This window comes from Dama dama, chromosome 1 (genome assembly GCF_033118175.1).
Source record: "Dama dama isolate Ldn47 chromosome 1, ASM3311817v1, whole genome shotgun sequence".
Taxonomy (NCBI): Eukaryota; Metazoa; Chordata; class Mammalia; order Artiodactyla; family Cervidae; genus Dama; species Dama dama.
This window is the reverse complement of record NC_083681.1, coordinates 80190451-80209180: the sequence shown is the minus strand read 5'-3', so window position 1 is coordinate 80209180 and position 18730 is coordinate 80190451. Positions and strand designations below refer to the sequence as shown.

Genomic DNA, 18730 nt, shown 5'->3' with positions numbered 1-18730 from the left:
AGGCCCTCCCAGACATGATGGCTGGTTTCCCACAGAAAATGATAAGTTGGCCCTGAAATATACCTCGTCCCCATCCCTCTGCATACTCTTGAGTCCTGAGACCTCACTCACATTTTTGTTTCTCTCCTGATTGGGCTCTTCTGGAGCAAGCTCTCCGATGAGCAGGGGTTTAAGGTGTAACCGCACAATGTCAGTGTCCGGATGCATGGCTCTGAAGACGTCCTGTGAATCAGAGAGAACTGTTAGAGGCTTAAAAAGACATGCTTACAACACAGATATCTCCCCTTTCTTATTTCATTCTGTACCGACCTTAGGAATCAGCACAGGCTATGTTATAGAGCATTTACTTCTAACCCTAGGTTGACATTTCAAGTTCATTGATCAGAATTACCCTTGAAATTCTTCCATGAAAGCCTCACAATGGCGATCCACCCACTGAGTGCATGGCTTACTAGGCAAGTACTGGGTAGAAAGTTGATCCCCAAGCATTGGAAGAGATCGTTGTTTATTTTATTGAGCACCAGAAGAAGTAGTTGGCTTTGAGATTATGGGCTATGGCAAGTCTTTAGAGTCAAACCTCAGGCTTGGTGTGGAAGTTGCCCACATTATTTGGAGCATGCAGCAACCAAGACTGCCTATGCAAATCAGATCTATCAGAGTTTCCCTTTTAGTTCTTGACCAAGGACCAGGGTACAGAGGCTCTTGCATTAAGTTGTTTCCAAGGAAAGACAAGTTAAAGTTGATGATGATAACAAATGTCTAAGAGACCATGGGAGCAAAGCCCTCAAATCCTTAGTTGTCTAAAGTAGCACTTTCTTGGCTAAGTTTATCACTGAAGAAGCCTTAGCGCTCTTTCTAAAACAAAACAAAACAAAACAAAAAAACAAACAAAAAAACACCATAGCATTCTCTGAAGGGGCTTGAGACAGGCACAAAATAGAGCTGACCCACTATATTTTTCCAAATCCATTTCCATGTTAAGTAGTAACTCCAAGTGGCTATGAGAAGCAGTGTTGATTCTCATGTCCTGCTTAAGTTTAGAAATAAGAGATAGAGGTTTTTTATTTTTTTTTTTCTCCAGGGATTTAATTGGTTTGAGGGAAAGGAGGCTTCTCCAGGAGTAAGATACTGCACTTCTTGGTATTATGGCTTTGAGAATAGGAAGGGTTTAGTATGGAGAAAAATAACTAAGGTTTTAATTTGAATGTGTGGAATCCATACACAATACTTTGGAGTGGTGGTGTTGCAAGGTGCTGATTAAGAAACTGGATCCCCGAGCAGCCTTCCTACACCTAAGTTCATTACTTGCAGTGTAATTGTGGACAAGTCTCTTGACCAGTCCATGCTCCTGTTTTCTCTTCCCTAACACAGGAGTGACAGTAATAGCTACTCAATATATAAAGTTATTATAAAAACTGAGTGAACTGATTAGAATCTGAGTGGCTTATAGTAAATTCTCAGACATATTAGTTCTCTTTCCTATGTGTATACCTCTGGGCTTCCTTGGTGGCTCAGATGGTAAAGAATCTGCCTGCAATGGGGGCGAGCCCAGTTAGATCCCTGGGTTGGGAAGATCCCCTGGAGAAGGGAAAGGCTACCCATTCCAGTATTCTTGCCTGCAGAATTCCATGGACAGAGGAGCCTGGTGGACTATAGTCCATGGCGTTGCAGAGTTGTACAGGACTGAACGACTAAGACACACAGGGATAACAGCTACCTGCCTTCCTTCTCTTCGATGAAATATAACAGTTCAGAGATTTTCTTTCCATACTCCAGTCAGAGTGAGCTCTGAATTGTTTTAGTGAATACAATGAACACTCCATCTTCAAAACCTAAAGCAACTTTAGATATATCTAGATCTACCTGCAAGCATAAAGCAGTTTCATATGTGTAGACTTGTGTGTGTGTGTGTGTGTGTGTATATATATATATATATATATATATATATATATATATATATATAATGAATGAAGTTTTTCAGAGGGGTGCAATATAAACCCTTTAGACTCACTTTTCTAGATTCACTGGTATAAGAAGAGATTTGTATCTCCTAGGACCAGTCCAGGCTCTACTGTTCATTCTGACTTTGTACACTTTCTCTGACCCCCTTAGGAAATGCTGCTTTTAAAAATGTGTTTTCTTGTCACATTCAATGACTCTAAAGTTAGTTTACCTAACCAGGGTGAGAGTCATTCTGTGATTACAAATGTGACTAAACGTTTCAAGGTGGCCCATACTGAAAAATCATGTTCTGCCTGTTGTTAAGGAACAGATGAGGGTGAGAAACAGTCTGAGGGATCAAGATCAGAGTGTAGAGGAGGGTGAGGCCCTGGATTTGCATCTTACTCTGAGCAGTCATCCGGAGCCCTGGAACAGTGTGCTGATGCTAATGTTCCTCTGGGTTCACTGTTTCTTCTGATCTTCAGCAAGATTCACAGGTCAGTACTGTGACAACAGAGACTGAAGACCCACAGAGTTTTCCAGAAGAGTAAGAACTGCCCTGCTGTGTGGAACTCTTTTCATTGTATTAATGGGCAGTAGAGAAGTGCTTAGGCAGTCTTAGAATATTCAATTTGAAGGAATTGACTATTAGAGTCTAGATACAGAGTAGGTTGTGAGATTTCCGTCTTGAAAAATCTTCAAAAATCAGTTTGTTTGTTTTTTTTTAAATTGACATTATTTGACAAATATGCTCCTCCTGAAGAAAGTCTGGGCTAAATGAAGGGGAGAGGGAATAACACCTTTTTTGTAGTGTTTCCTGTGTACAAGGTGCTCTATGGGCCAACTCATCATCATCAACTTAGTTTTGTGAGGTTCCATCATTTTTGTTATACATATAAAGACTCCAAATCTCAGGACATTTCCACAGTAAGTGGGAGAGCCAGGATTTGAACTCAAATCTATGTGGCTTTAATGCCAGTAAGCCATAAGGTCCATTCCAGCCTTAACATGAACAGTTCTTTTCCTGAAAGAAGGGGGACACAAGATTGTTTTGGGAGGATGTTAAGATCAGTACATGCATGCTAGGCAGTTAGTAAAGGTGTTTCCCACCTTAGGATTTAATCACGTGCATCACTTTGTCTGTGGCCCCAACCTACTTCTCCAGGTTTACCTCTCACCACACCCTTCAGGCCTCATCCTGTCCGATGTAAGTCTCCCTGTTTGATAAACATTCCAGGACCCTGTGTAGTTCTGAAGCTTCGTGATACATACGGCTCCCTTTGCCTTGACTGCTTTCCTCCATTTTTTCAACTTAAAAGTTCCTTCTCATTCTTGAACATCCAGATGAAACATGCCTTCCTAACACAGTCAGGAAAGTTGTTTATGATCTCTTCTGGGCTCCCATGACACTGTGTTCCTAAAGCTTTTCAAATGATGTTGCAGTGAACCTGTGTATTCACAAAGACCTTCCTAGTGGCTTTTGGCTTTTTTGAAGACTGAGACCAGGCACTATTGATTAAATTATACCTGATGTTTGTTTCTGTGCCTGGAATATGACATGGGATCAAGAGATGTCTCATGAATAAGGGAAAGGGTGAATGAATAGAGCAGTATATGATTTCTCTAAAAAGGAGAAAGTTGAGAAGTACTGAGTTCAAGGATATGGGTCTTAAGCACTGCTGTCTCTTCCCCGCTCTCAGCATCTCTATTTTCTGACCTCTTAACTACTTTACCATCTCTTATTTTCATCTGTTATCTTTTGATTCACTTCTCAACCATCATCGCTATTTCCTAACCTATTCATAAATTTACACTGTAGCTCCTCTTAAGACTGATTATTTGCCAAACAGTATCAACACAGAGGAAATATGTGATTATTTTTGCTTTCACAAGTGACTTGGGGAATCCTGCTGATTTTTTGCTGTTATTTAATGGGGGGCGGAAAGCTGTCCTTTATTGGAAGAGCAGTATGATCCCTCGTGGGAGAGACAAGTATGTAAAGTGAGAAGGCCTGAGAAGAATCATGTCCTTAAAATTTAACTACTGTATACAGGCTGTGCCCTGCTTCAAGGCACTTGGCCTAGAGGGCACGTGTGGGTTGAAATCCAGGAGACACTCCATTTGCCAAATCTTGTTCTGCAATCAATCAAAGTGTGTGCCTATAAAATTAACACCAAAATACAGCATAGGGAGCAGTGCAGGATGTTGTTTATATCGGGGAAATGCTTAATCTCTCAAAATTCGATCTGTTTTCTAACTGTGGATGCTACTTATTCTCCCACATGGGCTCATTCATTCCTTCATTCATTTATTCAGTCATTACAAAACCTTGCTGAAAACTTAGCCTAGCAACAAAGAGCTTAAGTTTGGGTATCAGGTGCTATTAAATGATATTTTTATATAATTATTATTTGGTTCATCTGAAGTGGGTTGAAATTTCCACAAAATCAGAAAAAAAAAACCCATCGTGAATATATGTATATAGTCACAAAATCAATATAACTAGAACATAGATTTTGATTTACTTATCTCAAAAAGCTCACCAGGAGACTTCCCTGTCAGTCTGGTGATTAAGACTCCATGCTTGCATGGAGGGGTGTGGGGTCCATCCCTGTTGGGCAACTTAGGTCCCCCATGCCTTGCAGCACAGCCAAAAAAAACAGAAACTCACCAGAATATTTAATACCCAACCGCAGACACCCATTCCTACATCTTTGGGTAATTTCTCTTCTGGTTCCTTCTCAGATCTCACCTGTTTCAAGGCAAATGCTAAATCAAGGTCCCTCGTATTTCTGGAAGATCACAAGTTTTGAGTAGGCTTATTTATGCATAGAATATACTCTTTGCCTATGTTCTGGAAAAGAGCCACTTTGGAGTGGAGAATGTTTACATGAAGTCACCAAGATTCCCCTCCACCCACAGGGATAAACAGAGGGCTTTTTTTTTTCTTTTTTTTTTTTTTTTTGCCATAACTCACTCATTATTTGAGAACTTTCATTATTTGAGATTTTTTCCTGTGATATATTTACTGAGCTCCAGGCCAGATTCTCTCTCTCTCCAGTGTCCCCACCAAACCTGTTCATCTTCCTGGCTTCATTACCTTGTAATGGCAACTGCCACCCACTTACCTACATAAGTCACCCATCAGGCAGTTTAGACTCCTTACTCCTGCTTACTTACCCAGCCACTTATCCCCTATTATAAATTATGTCTCCTGGTTATCCATCCTCTCTTCTTCATTTCTGTTGCCAGTGCCTTATTCAGGACTTCAGCATGTTCCGTGGACTCCTTCCTTTGTTTTGACCTTTAAAAATTTTTTTTTTTTTTTTATATGGGACCATACCCTATTGACAATTCTGTGATAATTTCAGGCGGACAGCAAAGGGACTCAGCCATACGGATATCTGTATCCATTCTGCCTTGACTAAGTCTTCTTGATCTTCAACCTTTATTTAACCTCCAGGCTGTTTGAAACAGCTGGAATCCTGGTTGGTTTCCTTGTAGGACTGGGTGTAGGGAGGGAGGCTGGGCTAGAGAAGTGTCATTACCTGCAGTGGGAGGAGAGGAAGACCTACAGTGATGGTAAAATCCAGGGTCCTTTGCTCAGAACTCAAGACCACTTCTTCCTCTCCTCCCTCTCTTGTCTCTTTCTTTACCTCCCACACCCTTTATCCTCTCTTTCTCCTTCTCCTCTTCTCATCCTCAAGCCATCATGTTGACCAGGATTGTGCTAAGCAAAGGATGTGGCCAAGCCGGGACACCTATTCTGCTGGCGCTTACTCACGATGTGAACCTGATCTGTATCCCACCTCTGTACACATCCTCTCTTGCCCCGCCCCAGTCTTGCCTCTGTTGATTTCACATGACTGACTCTTTTGGACTTGCATGCAGCTCGTTCCTCTTCCACCTTGCAGTCTTCCAGGCAGTTGAAACAAATTTTGCTCTTTCCTCTAGGCTTTTGTCATATTTTTTCTGTCATATTGGATTTTTACTCTGATGAAGAGTTTTAGTTTCTCTGAACATCTCAGAGCATCATGTTCAGACACAAGGAGGTGGCTGACCATGCACATTGGGTGATAACCCTGACTTCTTTGTTCTGAACATGCTACTCTTGTGCACACCTCACAAGATTTTGTTTACTTCTTTTGTGGAGAAATATTGCTGACTTACTTATATAAAACTTGGGACTTCCCAAGTGGCACTAGTGGTAAAGAACTCTCCTCCCAATGCAGGAGACATAAGAGATGCCCGTTTGATCCCTGGGTAGGAAAGATCCCCTGGAGGAGGGTAGGACAACTCATTCCAGTATTCTTGCCTGGAGAATCGCCAAGGACAGAGGAGCCTAGTGGGCTATGGTCCACAGGGTTGCCCAGAGTCAGACATGACTGAAGTAACTTAGCACAACTTAGCATGCAGCATGCTTCATATGGACATGTTGTAATCTATATAATTAATTCTTCTTGTTGGACTTATAGGTTGTTTCTGGCTTTTCATAGATAAGCTTTGTCAGTTGAGAAGATCTAAGCCTTGATTTATTTATTAGCACTGTGTATTAATTTCAAATCATACAATTTGAAAAAAATCAGATAAACAATATGTGCAGTAACAGGAGTTCATTTGCCTGTGCCTTGTATAATAGACTTACCCTCTTCCAACAACACAAGAGAGGACTCTACACATGGACATCACCTGACCGTCAACACGGAAATCAGATATATTATATTCTCTGCAGCCAAAGGTTGAGAAGCTCTATAGAGGCAGCAAAAGCAAGACCGGGAGCTGACTGTGGCTCAGATAATGAAGTCCTTATTGCCAAATTCAGACTTAAATTGAAGAAGTGGGGAAAACCACTAGATCTTTCTGGTATGACCTAAATCAAATCCCTTACAATTACACAGTGAAATTGAGAAATAGATTCAAGGGACTAGATCTGACAGATACAATGCCTGATGAACTATAGATGTAGGTTCATGACGTTGTACAGGAGAAAGGGATCAAGAGCATCCCCAAGAAAAAGAAATGCAAAAAAGCAAAATGGCTGTCGGAGGAGTTCTTACAAATAGCTTTGAAAGGAAGAGACATGAAAAGCAAAGGAGAAAAGGAGAGATATACCCATCTGAATGCAGAGTTCCAAAGAATAGCAAGGAGAGATAAGAAAGCCTTCCTCAGTGATCAATGAAAAGAAATAGAGGGAAATGATAGAATGGGAAAGACTAGAGATCTCTTCAAGAAAGTTAGAGATACCAAGGGAACATTTCATGCAAAGATGGGCTCAATAAAGGACAGAAATGGTATGGAACAAACAGAAGCAAAAAATATTAAGAAAAGGTGGCAAGGATACATAGAAGAACTATACAAAAAAAAATCTTCAAGACCCAGGTAATCACGATGGTGTTGTCACTCACCTAGAGCCAGACATCCTGGAATGTGAAGTCATGTGGGCCTTAGGAAGCATCACTATGAACAAAGCTAGTGGAGGGGATGGAAATCCAGTTGAGCTCTTTCAAAACCTAAAAGATGATGCTGTGAAAGTGCTGCACTCATTTTGCCAAGAAATTTAGAAAACTCGGTAGTGGACACAGGACTGGAAAAGTTGAGTTTCATTCCAATCCCAAAGAAAGGCAATGTCAAAGAATTCTCAAACTACTGCACAATTGCACTCATCTCACATGCTAGTAAAGTAATGCTCAAGATTCTCCAAGTCAGGCTTCAATACTGCATGAACCATGAAATTCCAGATGTTCAAGCTGGATTCAGAAAAGGTACAGGAACCAGAGACTAAATTGCCAACATCTGCTGGATTATTGAAAAAGCAAGGGAGTTCCAGTAAAAAAAAAAAAAAAAAACAAAAATGATTTCTGCTTTATTGACTATGCCAAAGCTTTGACTGTGTGAATCACAATAAACTGTGGAAAATTCTGAAAGAGTTGGGAATACCAGACCACCTGACCTGCCTCTTGTGAAACCTGTATGCAGGTCATGAAGCAACAGTTAGAACTGGACATGGAACAACAGACTGGTTCCAAATAGGAAAAGGAGTGTGTCAAGGCTGTATATTGTCACCCTGCTTATTTAACTTCTATGCAGAGTACATCATGAGAAACTCTGGGCTGGAGGAAGCACAAGCTGGACTCAAGATTGCTGGGAGAAATATCAATAACATCAGATATACAGATGACACCACCCTTATGGCAGAAAGTGAAGAAGAACTAAGGAGCCTCTTGATGAAAGTGAAAGACGAGAGTGAAAATGTTGGCTTAAAGCCCAACATTCAGAAAACTAAGATCGTGGCATCCGGTCCCATCACTTCATGGGAAATAGATTGGGAAACATTGGAAACAGTGGCAGACTTTATTTTTGGGGGCTCCAAAATCACTGCAGATGGTGGCTGCAGCCATGAAATTAAAAGACACTTACTCCTTGGGAGAAAAGTTATGACCAAGCTAGAGAGCATATTAAGAAGCAAAAATGTTACTTTGCCAACGAAGGTCCGTCTACTCAAGGCTATGTTTTTTCCCCCAGTATTCATGTATGGATGTGAGAGTTGGACTATAAAGAAATGTGAGCACCAAAGAATTGATGCTTGTGAAATATGGTTTTGCAGAAAACCTTTTAGAGTTCCTTGGACTGCAAGGACATCCAACCAGTCCATCCTACAGGAAATCAGTCCTGAATATTCATTGGAAGGACTGATGTTGAAGCTGAAACTCCAATGCTTTTGTCACCTGATGCAAAGAGCTGACTCATTTGATAAGACCCTGATGCTAGGAAAGATTGTAGGTGGGAGGAGAAGAGGATGACAGAGGATGAGGTGGTTGAATGGCATCACTGACTCAATGGACATGAGTTTAAGTAAACTCTGTGCATTGGTGATGGACAGGCAGGCCTATTGTGCTGCAGTCCATGGGGTCACAAAGAGTTGGACATGATGGAGCGACTAACTTACTCTAGTAAAATTCCTTGAAAAAAAAAAAAAGACAATGTATCTCAGAATAACTAAGTAATAATAAACACCATTTTTGAGTGTTTATCTTTCCCAGGTATAAGAAGAAAACCTTTACTTTATCTCCACTGATTTTGACAACCATACTGAGATAGAAGTATCATTATCCCACTTTCTAGATAAAGGAGCTGAGGTTCCAAGAATTTCAGCAAGCTTCTCAGGACATTCCTGGTAAGTGGTGCAGCCCAGATACAAACCACACTTCTTTCATTCCCAAATTTGTACTCTTTTTTTTTTTTTTTCCAGTGGGTTTTGTCATACATTGATATGAATCAGCGATAGATTTACACGTATTCCCCATCCAGATCCCCCCTCCCACCTCCCTCTCCACCCGATTCCTCTGGGTCTTCCCAGTGCACCAGGCCCGAGCACTTGTCTCATGCATCCCACCTGGGCTGGTGATCTGTTTCACCATAGATAGTATACATGCTGTTCTTTTGAAATATCCCACCCTCACATTCTCCCACAGAGTTCAAAAGTCTGTTCTGTATTTCTGTGTCTCTTTTTCTGTTTTGCATATAGGGTTATCATTACCATCTTTCTAAATTCCATATATATGTGTTAGTATGTTGTAATGTTGTTTATCTTTCTGGCTTACTTCATTCTGTATAAGGGGCTCCAGTTTCATCCATCTCATTAGGACTAATTCAAATGAATTCTTTTTAACGGCTGAGTAATATTCCATGGTGTATATGTACCACAGACATCTCAAAAAGTTTAGAATGATTCACCACATGAATGAATGAATGGGTGAGTGACCTTATGGAACAAATTACCTTGGTATCATTATGTAATTTTCATGAGAAGGTTGGAGGCTTGGGGAAGAGTTTCTATATAAATAAGGAAAGATGCTCCCCTCTGGGCAGGTGCAGCTATGGTCCAGGGCTTGTGCACAGAGATCATATTTGGTGCACATTTGCCTTTCAGGGTACAGCTTGGAAACACTTTTTAGGCTGTAGAGACAGAGAGCATTTGACCTCAGGTTCTCTGACTTCATGGTCTTCCCTCCTTCCCTAGAGAGCATGCCCTTTATCCACCACGTATTCCTCTGTTCCCAGTTGGCAACAAACAATCAGGATTTCTAAGCAGGTGGTAAACAGGATATGTGAGTCACATCTCTGAGGCTATGGATGCTGTGATATGAATAACAATAGCTATGGCTTAATGAAAGGTACATCTGGTATTATGCTAAACCCTTTACAAGCTTTTGTCTCATTTACCAATTAGATGGGTAAGGTCGTTCCCATTATGTAGATGATGAAGCTGAGTTCCAGAGCATTTCAGGGACTTTCCCAGGGTTATACAACCAGTATACTGCACCTCAGGCTCCATGTACTCTGAGTGGTCATGGAATACCATGGTTGTCAGGATTCTCCTGGCACCCTTCCATTCTTCTCTAGCCATCATCCCCTAGAGACTTTTCTCTGAACATTCTGGATCTGCCTTCTAAAAGTGTGGGGCACATGACTGACCATGCTCAGGGTGTTCATCCTCATGACACAAATCCTAAGGTGTCATGTGTATTTTACCATAAGGTTCAATTCTTCCTTGTTGACTAGAATTGGATGCAGAAACATGGTCTTTCTCTGACTTCTGGGAGATAAAACTCTCCAGCAAATTACAAATTCATCAGCTGAGCTGCTTGCTGCTAGCTACATCTATCAGTTATATTCAAGGTGGTTGAAGGTACATATGTTTCTAACACATCCTTTGAACTGATTCTGTGACTTGTGTTAGAAAAGCATTGTCCATATTTTCTTTGTGTTGTGGAGATGAGATCTGTGGTATTTTTTTCCTCTTGTTTGTCACATTACTTTTTTAAGTGAAGTCTAATTGCTTTATAGAATTTTGTGGTTTTCTGTCATACATCAACAAGTATTTTTTCCCTTTATTTTTGTTAATCTTTCCCCTGATTCTTGCACAAATGCCTGTCACTTGGCTTCTTCTATCCTCAGCTCTCTGGCTTCCTAGGGTCTTCCTGACACATGTGAGACTCCCATCATGGGCCACAAGCTCATGTGCACTTTCCCAGGAAAAGGTTGAGCTTTGTTTTAAAAATGTCACATCAAACCGGAGTCGTGGGGATGTGGAAGGGTCTGCTCAGAAAGACATTCTTCTGACTGCAGAATCAAGATGAGATGATGATAGAAGACCCTGATTAGACAGAGAAGTTGAGAAATTTGAGGGAGATGAGAATTGGGGAAAGAAGATGTTGCTAGTGTCAAAAATCAAAATCTTTATTTTTTTTGCAAACTTGCCATACACTTGTGTATTCTATTTTTATCAGTCAGGTAACACACACAGAGCAGAATTTCATGAATCAATATTTTTAATCCTATGCTTTGAAGCCAGTTGGAAAAATTATATACTAACATGAAAACAACAAGGGTAACATTAAAAAAAAAAAAAAAACTTTAAATTTCTACTCTATAATATGCTAATTTTCTGATCTTGAATTAGTTTATTTAACACCTTTTATTCTCCATTTCTTCATGTGTATAATGTGGAGAAAAAGTTCCTAATCGGGCTAAAATCAGCTTTCTTATAGAATGTTTTAGAGTGGATTCCTAAATGCTTTTAAGGATTGAGAAACCTCCCTCTTCAATATTAAATGAAAATTTTATTTTTAAGATCAGCTATAAAGGGCTTTATGGTAAAAAACAAAACAAAACAAAAAAAAACCTATCTGATTTAAAAATTAGTCACTTTTATTTGTGTGGTCTGAGATACATTATTTTCATGTTTTAGTATGAGTTTTTTCCATCTTTAATATGGGAATACCATTTACTTTCCTTATGATGAGGTTTAAGTGAGGTCACACATTTGAATGTGTCTATGGTGTCTTTGGGCTTCCCAAGTGGTGCTAATGGTAAGAACACTCCTGCCAATGCTGGAGAGGTAAGAGATACAGGTTCAATCCCTGGGTCAGGAAGATCCCCCGGAAAAGAGCATGGCAACCCACTCCAGTATTCATGCCTGGAGAATCCCAAGGACAGAGGTGCCTGGCGGAATGTGGTCCATAGGGACACAAAGAGTTGGACGCAGCTGAAGCGACTTAACACACATGATGTGTGGTAGTTTAGGCATCCATTGAAAGTGTTTTTTCAGCTATTTTGGTGGAGGAGAGTTATGAGGAAAAACAATGAAGGAAAGTGGTTAAGACTGAAAGTTAAGAAAGATAAGTGTTTTGAATCTGAGATCTGCTGGCTGGGTGAACTTGGGTCAGTCACTTAACCAGTGATTTCAGTTACTTCTGATTTCAGCTACTTCTTCCATAAAAGTGGGTTGTATTACCTGTATCACATTGAATGAATTACACAACAAAAAAGAACTCTACAAAGTCTAAAAGCCTGTGTCACTGTACCCTTTCAACATCATTCAACATTTTGATGCTCGCCTGATGTATTGCTGTCTGTTTCACGCACTCCAGTTGTAGGAGTCTGGGAAATTTCTACTTGAGTGAAGACATTTTTTTTCCAGATTTTACTCACTTATTTGTAACTTTCTTCTTATAAAACAATGACTCCATTTCAAAACAAAACAAAACAAAATAAAAAAACATAATGCCAAGAACAAAAACCAAAACCAGAAATACACATAGTATCTACTGTCAGCATCTGAGCTCACCCCAAAACTAATGTAAATAATAGCTAGACCTTCAGGCTCAATTAGCTTTCAAGTTTTTGCTGGATAGGAATCTTGAAAAATTGATTTGGGAGGAGATGAGTGATCATGGAGCTTGAACACATACTTGAAATGCTTTTGGAAAGACGGCCAAGCTCCCAGCCACCCAGCAGCTGGAACAGAGAGAGAGAGGACAGAATTCGAGTTGCTTACCGTGGCGTCTTCCCCAGCATAGTGGCTGAGGACCTTGCGGCCACCGGGGTGCCTGTCCGCCCAGCCAGTAACATCGTAGACCTTGCGATTGATCACCAGCCACTGGTCAGTCTCCTGATTGTGTCTCTGGATCTCCTGCCAGGTGTACATGTTGAGGCTTTTTCTGGGCAAGTCGCACTTCGCATTTACCTCCTGCCTTGCAGAGAGCCTGGCTTTCCCGCTTGCTCCTGGTTTCCTGTTTGCCTGATGCCTCGCACCTAGGTACAGCTGGTTCTCGTCTACAAGGCTCCCATTGCCCTCAGGCTTTTCTTCAAACATCATTGTCCTGGTACTTTTAGAATTTCTGGCCTGACACCTGGAATTTCTAATTCTCACCTGATTGAACTACAGAATGATCTTTTCCCTCTCCTTTTATTCCATGAAGTAAGACGCCTACATAGAAAACTTTTTAGCCTACTTGACTCTTGGCAAAGCTGATAGTGAGCTCCTTCCCAGCGTCTCACTTCTCTGTCCTGAGTCTTTTTTTTTTTTTTCCTGATGAAGACTGTACTATCTTTTCCCCGCACCCAAGATTAGTCTACCTTTCTCTCTTCTCTCTCTCTGCTGGCTGATCGTTTAGCAGTGTTCTTACTCGTCATTAAATGTCCCTTAGTCAAGAGCTGGAGCCAATCACAACCCAGAGGATGATGTGGCCTGAACCCTGGAAGGAGGGGCTGGGCTCCTTCTCTGCTGACTGCCTACACTGGCATCATGCTGGGTCAGGTGCATTAGCTCTCCCCCGTTGAAAGGAAGAGTTGTTTTAATTCAACACATTAGCAGAAGCTTTCAAAACCTCTAGGAGGATATGAACACCTCTTGGAATTGGGAAATATTCTTTTGTTGTTGTTGATAAGATTGGAAATTTTCCTTTTCTTCTGGTTTTCTCAGATTACTTTTTTTTTTTTTTTAATTGAGAAACCTGTATGCAGGTCAGGAAGCAAAGGAACTGGCCATGGGACAACAGACTGGCTCCAAATAGGAAAAGGAGTACATCAAGGCTGTATGTTGCCACCCTGCTTATTTAACTTATATGCAGAGTACATCATGAGAAACTCTGGGCTGGAGGAAGCACAAGCTGGAATCAAGATTGCAGGGAGAAATATCAATAGTATCAGATATGCAGATGGCAGCACCCTTATGGCAGAAAGTGAAGAAGAACTAAGGAGCCTCTTGATGAAAGTGAAAGACGAGAGTGAAAATGTTGGCTTAAAGCCCAACATTCAGAAAACTAAGATCGTGGCATCCGGTCCCATCACTTCATGGGAAATAGATTGGGAAACATTGGAAACAGTGGCAGACTTTATTTTTGGGGGCTCCAAAATCACTGCAGATGGTGGCTGCAGCCATGAAATTAAAAGACACTTACTCCTTGGGAGAAAAGTTATGACCAAGCTAGAGAGCATATTAAGAAGCAAAAATGTTACTTTGCCAACGAAGGTCCGTCTACTCAAGGCTATGTTTTTTCCCCCAGTATTCATGTATGGATGTGAGAGTTGGACTATAAAGAAATGTGAGCACCAAAGAATTGATGCTTGTGAAATATGGTTTTGCAGAAAACCTTTTAGAGTTCCTTGGACTGCAAGGACATCCAACCAGTCCATCCTACAGGAAATCAGTCCTGAATATTCATTGGAAGGACTGATGTTGAAGCTGAAACTCCAATGCTTTTGTCACCTGATGCAAAGAGCTGACTCATTTGATAAGACCCTGATGCTAGGAAAGATTGTAGGTGGGAGGAGAAGAGGATGACAGAGGATGAGGTGGTTGAATGGCATCACTGACTCAATGGACATGAGTTTAAGTAAACTCTGTGCATTGGTGATGGACAGGCAGGCCTATTGTGCTGCAGTCCATGGGGTCACAAAGAGTTGGACATGATGGAGCGACTAACTTACTCTAGTAAAATTCCTTGAAAAAAAAAAAAAGACAATGTATCTCAGAATAACTAAGTAATAATAAACACCATTTTTGAGTGTTTATCTTTCCCAGGTATAAGAAGAAAACCTTTACTTTATCTCCACTGATTTTGACAACCATACTGAGATAGAAGTATCATTATCCCACTTTCTAGATAAAGGAGCTGAGGTTCCAAGAATTTCAGCAAGCTTCTCAGGACATTCCTGGTAAGTGGTGCAGCCCAGATACAAACCACACTTCTTTCATTCCCAAATTTGTACTCTTTTTTTTTTTTTTTCCAGTGGGTTTTGTCATACATTGATATGAATCAGCGATAGATTTACACGTATTCCCCATCCAGATCCCCCCTCCCACCTCCCTCTCCACCCGATTCCTCTGGGTCTTCCCAGTGCACCAGGCCCGAGCACTTGTCTCATGCATCCCACCTGGGCTGGTGATCTGTTTCACCATAGATAGTATACATGCTGTTCTTTTGAAATATCCCACCCTCACATTCTCCCACAGAGTTCAAAAGTCTGTTCTGTATTTCTGTGTCTCTTTTTCTGTTTTGCATATAGGGTTATCATTACCATCTTTCTAAATTCCATATATATGTGTTAGTATGTTGTAATGTTGTTTATCTTTCTGGCTTACTTCATTCTGTATAAGGGGCTCCAGTTTCATCCATCTCATTAGGACTAATTCAAATGAATTCTTTTTAACGGCTGAGTAATATTCCATGGTGTATATGTACCACAGACATCTCAAAAAGTTTAGAATGATTCACCACATGAATGAATGAATGGGTGAGTGACCTTATGGAACAAATTACCTTGGTATCATTATGTAATTTTCATGAGAAGGTTGGAGGCTTGGGGAAGAGTTTCTATATAAATAAGGAAAGATGCTCCCCTCTGGGCAGGTGCAGCTATGGTCCAGGGCTTGTGCACAGAGATCATATTTGGTGCACATTTGCCTTTCAGGGTACAGCTTGGAAACACTTTTTAGGCTGTAGAGACAGAGAGCATTTGACCTCAGGTTCTCTGACTTCATGGTCTTCCCTCCTTCCCTAGAGAGCATGCCCTTTATCCACCACGTATTCCTCTGTTCCCAGTTGGCAACAAACAATCAGGATTTCTAAGCAGGTGGTAAACAGGATATGTGAGTCACATCTCTGAGGCTATGGATGCTGTGATATGAATAACAATAGCTATGGCTTAATGAAAGGTACATCTGGTATTATGCTAAACCCTTTACAAGCTTTTGTCTCATTTACCAATTAGATGGGTAAGGTCGTTCCCATTATGTAGATGATGAAGCTGAGTTCCAGAGCATTTCAGGGACTTTCCCAGGGTTATACAACCAGTATACTGCACCTCAGGCTCCATGTACTCTGAGTGGTCATGGAATACCATGGTTGTCAGGATTCTCCTGGCACCCTTCCATTCTTCTCTAGCCATCATCCCCTAGAGACTTTTCTCTGAACATTCTGGATCTGCCTTCTAAAAGTGTGGGGCACATGACTGACCATGCTCAGGGTGTTCATCCTCATGACACAAATCCTAAGGTGTCATGTGTATTTTACCATAAGGTTCAATTCTTCCTTGTTGACTAGAATTGGATGCAGAAACATGGTCTTTCTCTGACTTCTGGGAGATAAAACTCTCCAGCAAATTACAAATTCATCAGCTGAGCTGCTTGCTGCTAGCTACATCTATCAGTTATATTCAAGGTGGTTGAAGGTACATATGTTTCTAACACATCCTTTGAACTGATTCTGTGACTTGTGTTAGAAAAGCATTGTCCATATTTTCTTTGTGTTGTGGAGATGAGATCTGTGGTATTTTTTTCCTCTTGTTTGTCACATTACTTTTTTAAGTGAAGTCTAATTGCTTTATAGAATTTTGTGGTTTTCTGTCATACATCAACAAGTATTTTTTCCCTTTATTTTTGTTAATCTTTCCCCTGATTCTTGCACAAATGCCTGTCACTTGGCTTCTTCTATCCTCAGCTCTCTGGCTTCCTAGGGTCTTCCTGACACATGTGAGACTCCCATCATGGGCCACAAGCTCATGTGCACTTTCCCAGGAAAAGGTTGAGCTTTGTTTTAAAAATGTCACATCAAACCGGAGTCGTGGGGATGTGGAAGGGTCTGCTCAGAAAGACATTCTTCTGACTGCAGAATCAAGATGAGATGATGATAGAAGACCCTGATTAGACAGAGAAGTTGAGAAATTTGAGGGAGATGAGAATTGGGGAAAGAAGATGTTGCTAGTGTCAAAAATCAAAATCTTTATTTTTTTTGCAAACTTGCCATACACTTGTGTATTCTATTTTTATCAGTCAGGTAACACACACAGAGCAGAATTTCATGAATCAATATTTTTAATCCTATGCTTTGAAGCCAGTTGGAAAAATTATATACTAACATGAAAACAACAAGGGTAACATTAAAAAAAAAAAAAAAAACTTTAAATTTCTACTCTATAATATGCTAATTTTCTGATCTTGAATTAGTTTATTTAACACCTTTTATTCTCCATTTCTTCATGTGTATAATGTGGAGAAAAAGTTCCTAATCGGGCTAAAATCAGCTTTCTTATAGAATGTTTTAGAGTGGATTCCTAAATGCTTTTAAGGATTGAGAAACCTCCCTCTTCAATATTAAATGAAAATTTTATTTTTAAGATCAGCTATAAAGGGCTTTATGGTAAAAAAAAAAACAAAACAAAAAAAAACCTATCTGATTTAAAAATTAGTCACTTTTATTTGTGTGGTCTGAGATACATTATTTTCATGTTTTAGTATGAGTTTTTTCCATCTTTAATATGGGAATACCATTTACTTTCCTTATGATGAGGTTTAAGTGAGGTCACACATTTGAATGTGTCTATGGTGTCTTTGGGCTTCCCAAGTGGTGCTAATGGTAAGAACACTCCTGCCAATGCTGGAGAGGTAAGAGATACAGGTTCAATCCCTGGGTCAGGAAGATCCCCCGGAAAAGAGCATGGCAACCCACTCCAGTATTCATGCCTGGAGAATCCCAAGGACAGAGGTGCCTGGTGGAATGTGGTCCATAGGGACACAAAGAGTTGGACGCAGCTGAAGCGACTTAACACACATGATGTGTGGTAGTTTAGGCATCCATTGAAAGTGTTTTTTCAGCTATTTTGGTGGAGGAGAGTTATGAGGAAAAACAATGAAGGAAAGTGGTTAAGACTGAAAGTTAAGAAAGATAAGTGTTTTGAATCTGAGATCTGCTGGCTGGGTGAACTTGGGTCAGTCACTTAACCAGTGATTTCAGTTACTTCTGATTTCAGCTACTTCTTCCATAAAAGTGGGTTGTATTACCTGTATCACATTGAATGAATTACACAACAAAAAAGAACTCTACAAAGTCTAAAAGCCTGTGTCACTGTACCCTTTCAACATCATTCAACATTTTGATGCTCGCCTGATGTATTGCTGTCTGTTTCACGCACTCCAGTTGTAGGAGTCTGGGAAATTTCTACTTGAGTGAAGACATTTTTTTTCCAGATTTTACTCACTTATTTGTAACTTTCTTCTTATAAAACAATGACTCCATTTCAAAACAAAACAAAACAAAATAAAAAAACATAATGCCAAGAACAAAAACCAAAACCAGAAATACACATAGTATCTACTGTCAGCATCTGAGCTCACCCCAAAACTAATGTAAATAATAGCTAGACCTTCAGGCTCAATTAGCTTTCAAGTTTTTGCTGGATAGGAATCTTGAAAAATTGATTTGGGAGGAGATGAGTGATCATGGAGCTTGAACACATACTTGAAATGCTTTTGGAAAGACGGCCAAGCTCCCAGCCACCCAGCAGCTGGAACAGAGAGAGAGAGGACAGAATTCGAGTTGCTTACCGTGGCGTCTTCCCCAGCATAGTGGCTGAGGACCTTGCGGCCACCGGGGTGCCTGTCCGCCCAGCCAGTAACATCGTAGACCTTGCGATTGATCACCAGCCACTGGTCAGTCTCCTGATT

The 18730-nt window shown here is 40.5% G+C and overlaps 1 protein-coding gene across 1 annotated transcript in view; it reads right to left on the bottom strand.

The window, feature by feature from the left end:
- LOC133056528 (fatty acid desaturase 2-like protein FADS2B) overlaps positions 1 to 13102 on the bottom strand; it is a 42097-nt gene extending 28995 nt beyond the window's left edge. Inside the window, exons 1-2 of the mRNA XM_061141917.1 lie at positions 12782 to 13102; positions 112 to 222 (exon numbers count right to left, since the gene is read on the bottom strand). Coding sequence (XP_060997900.1) covers positions 112 to 222; positions 12782 to 13102 — 432 coding nt within the window. The remainder of the gene's footprint in view (positions 1 to 111; positions 223 to 12781) is intronic.
- Positions 13103 to 18730: the final 5628 nt, after the last annotated feature.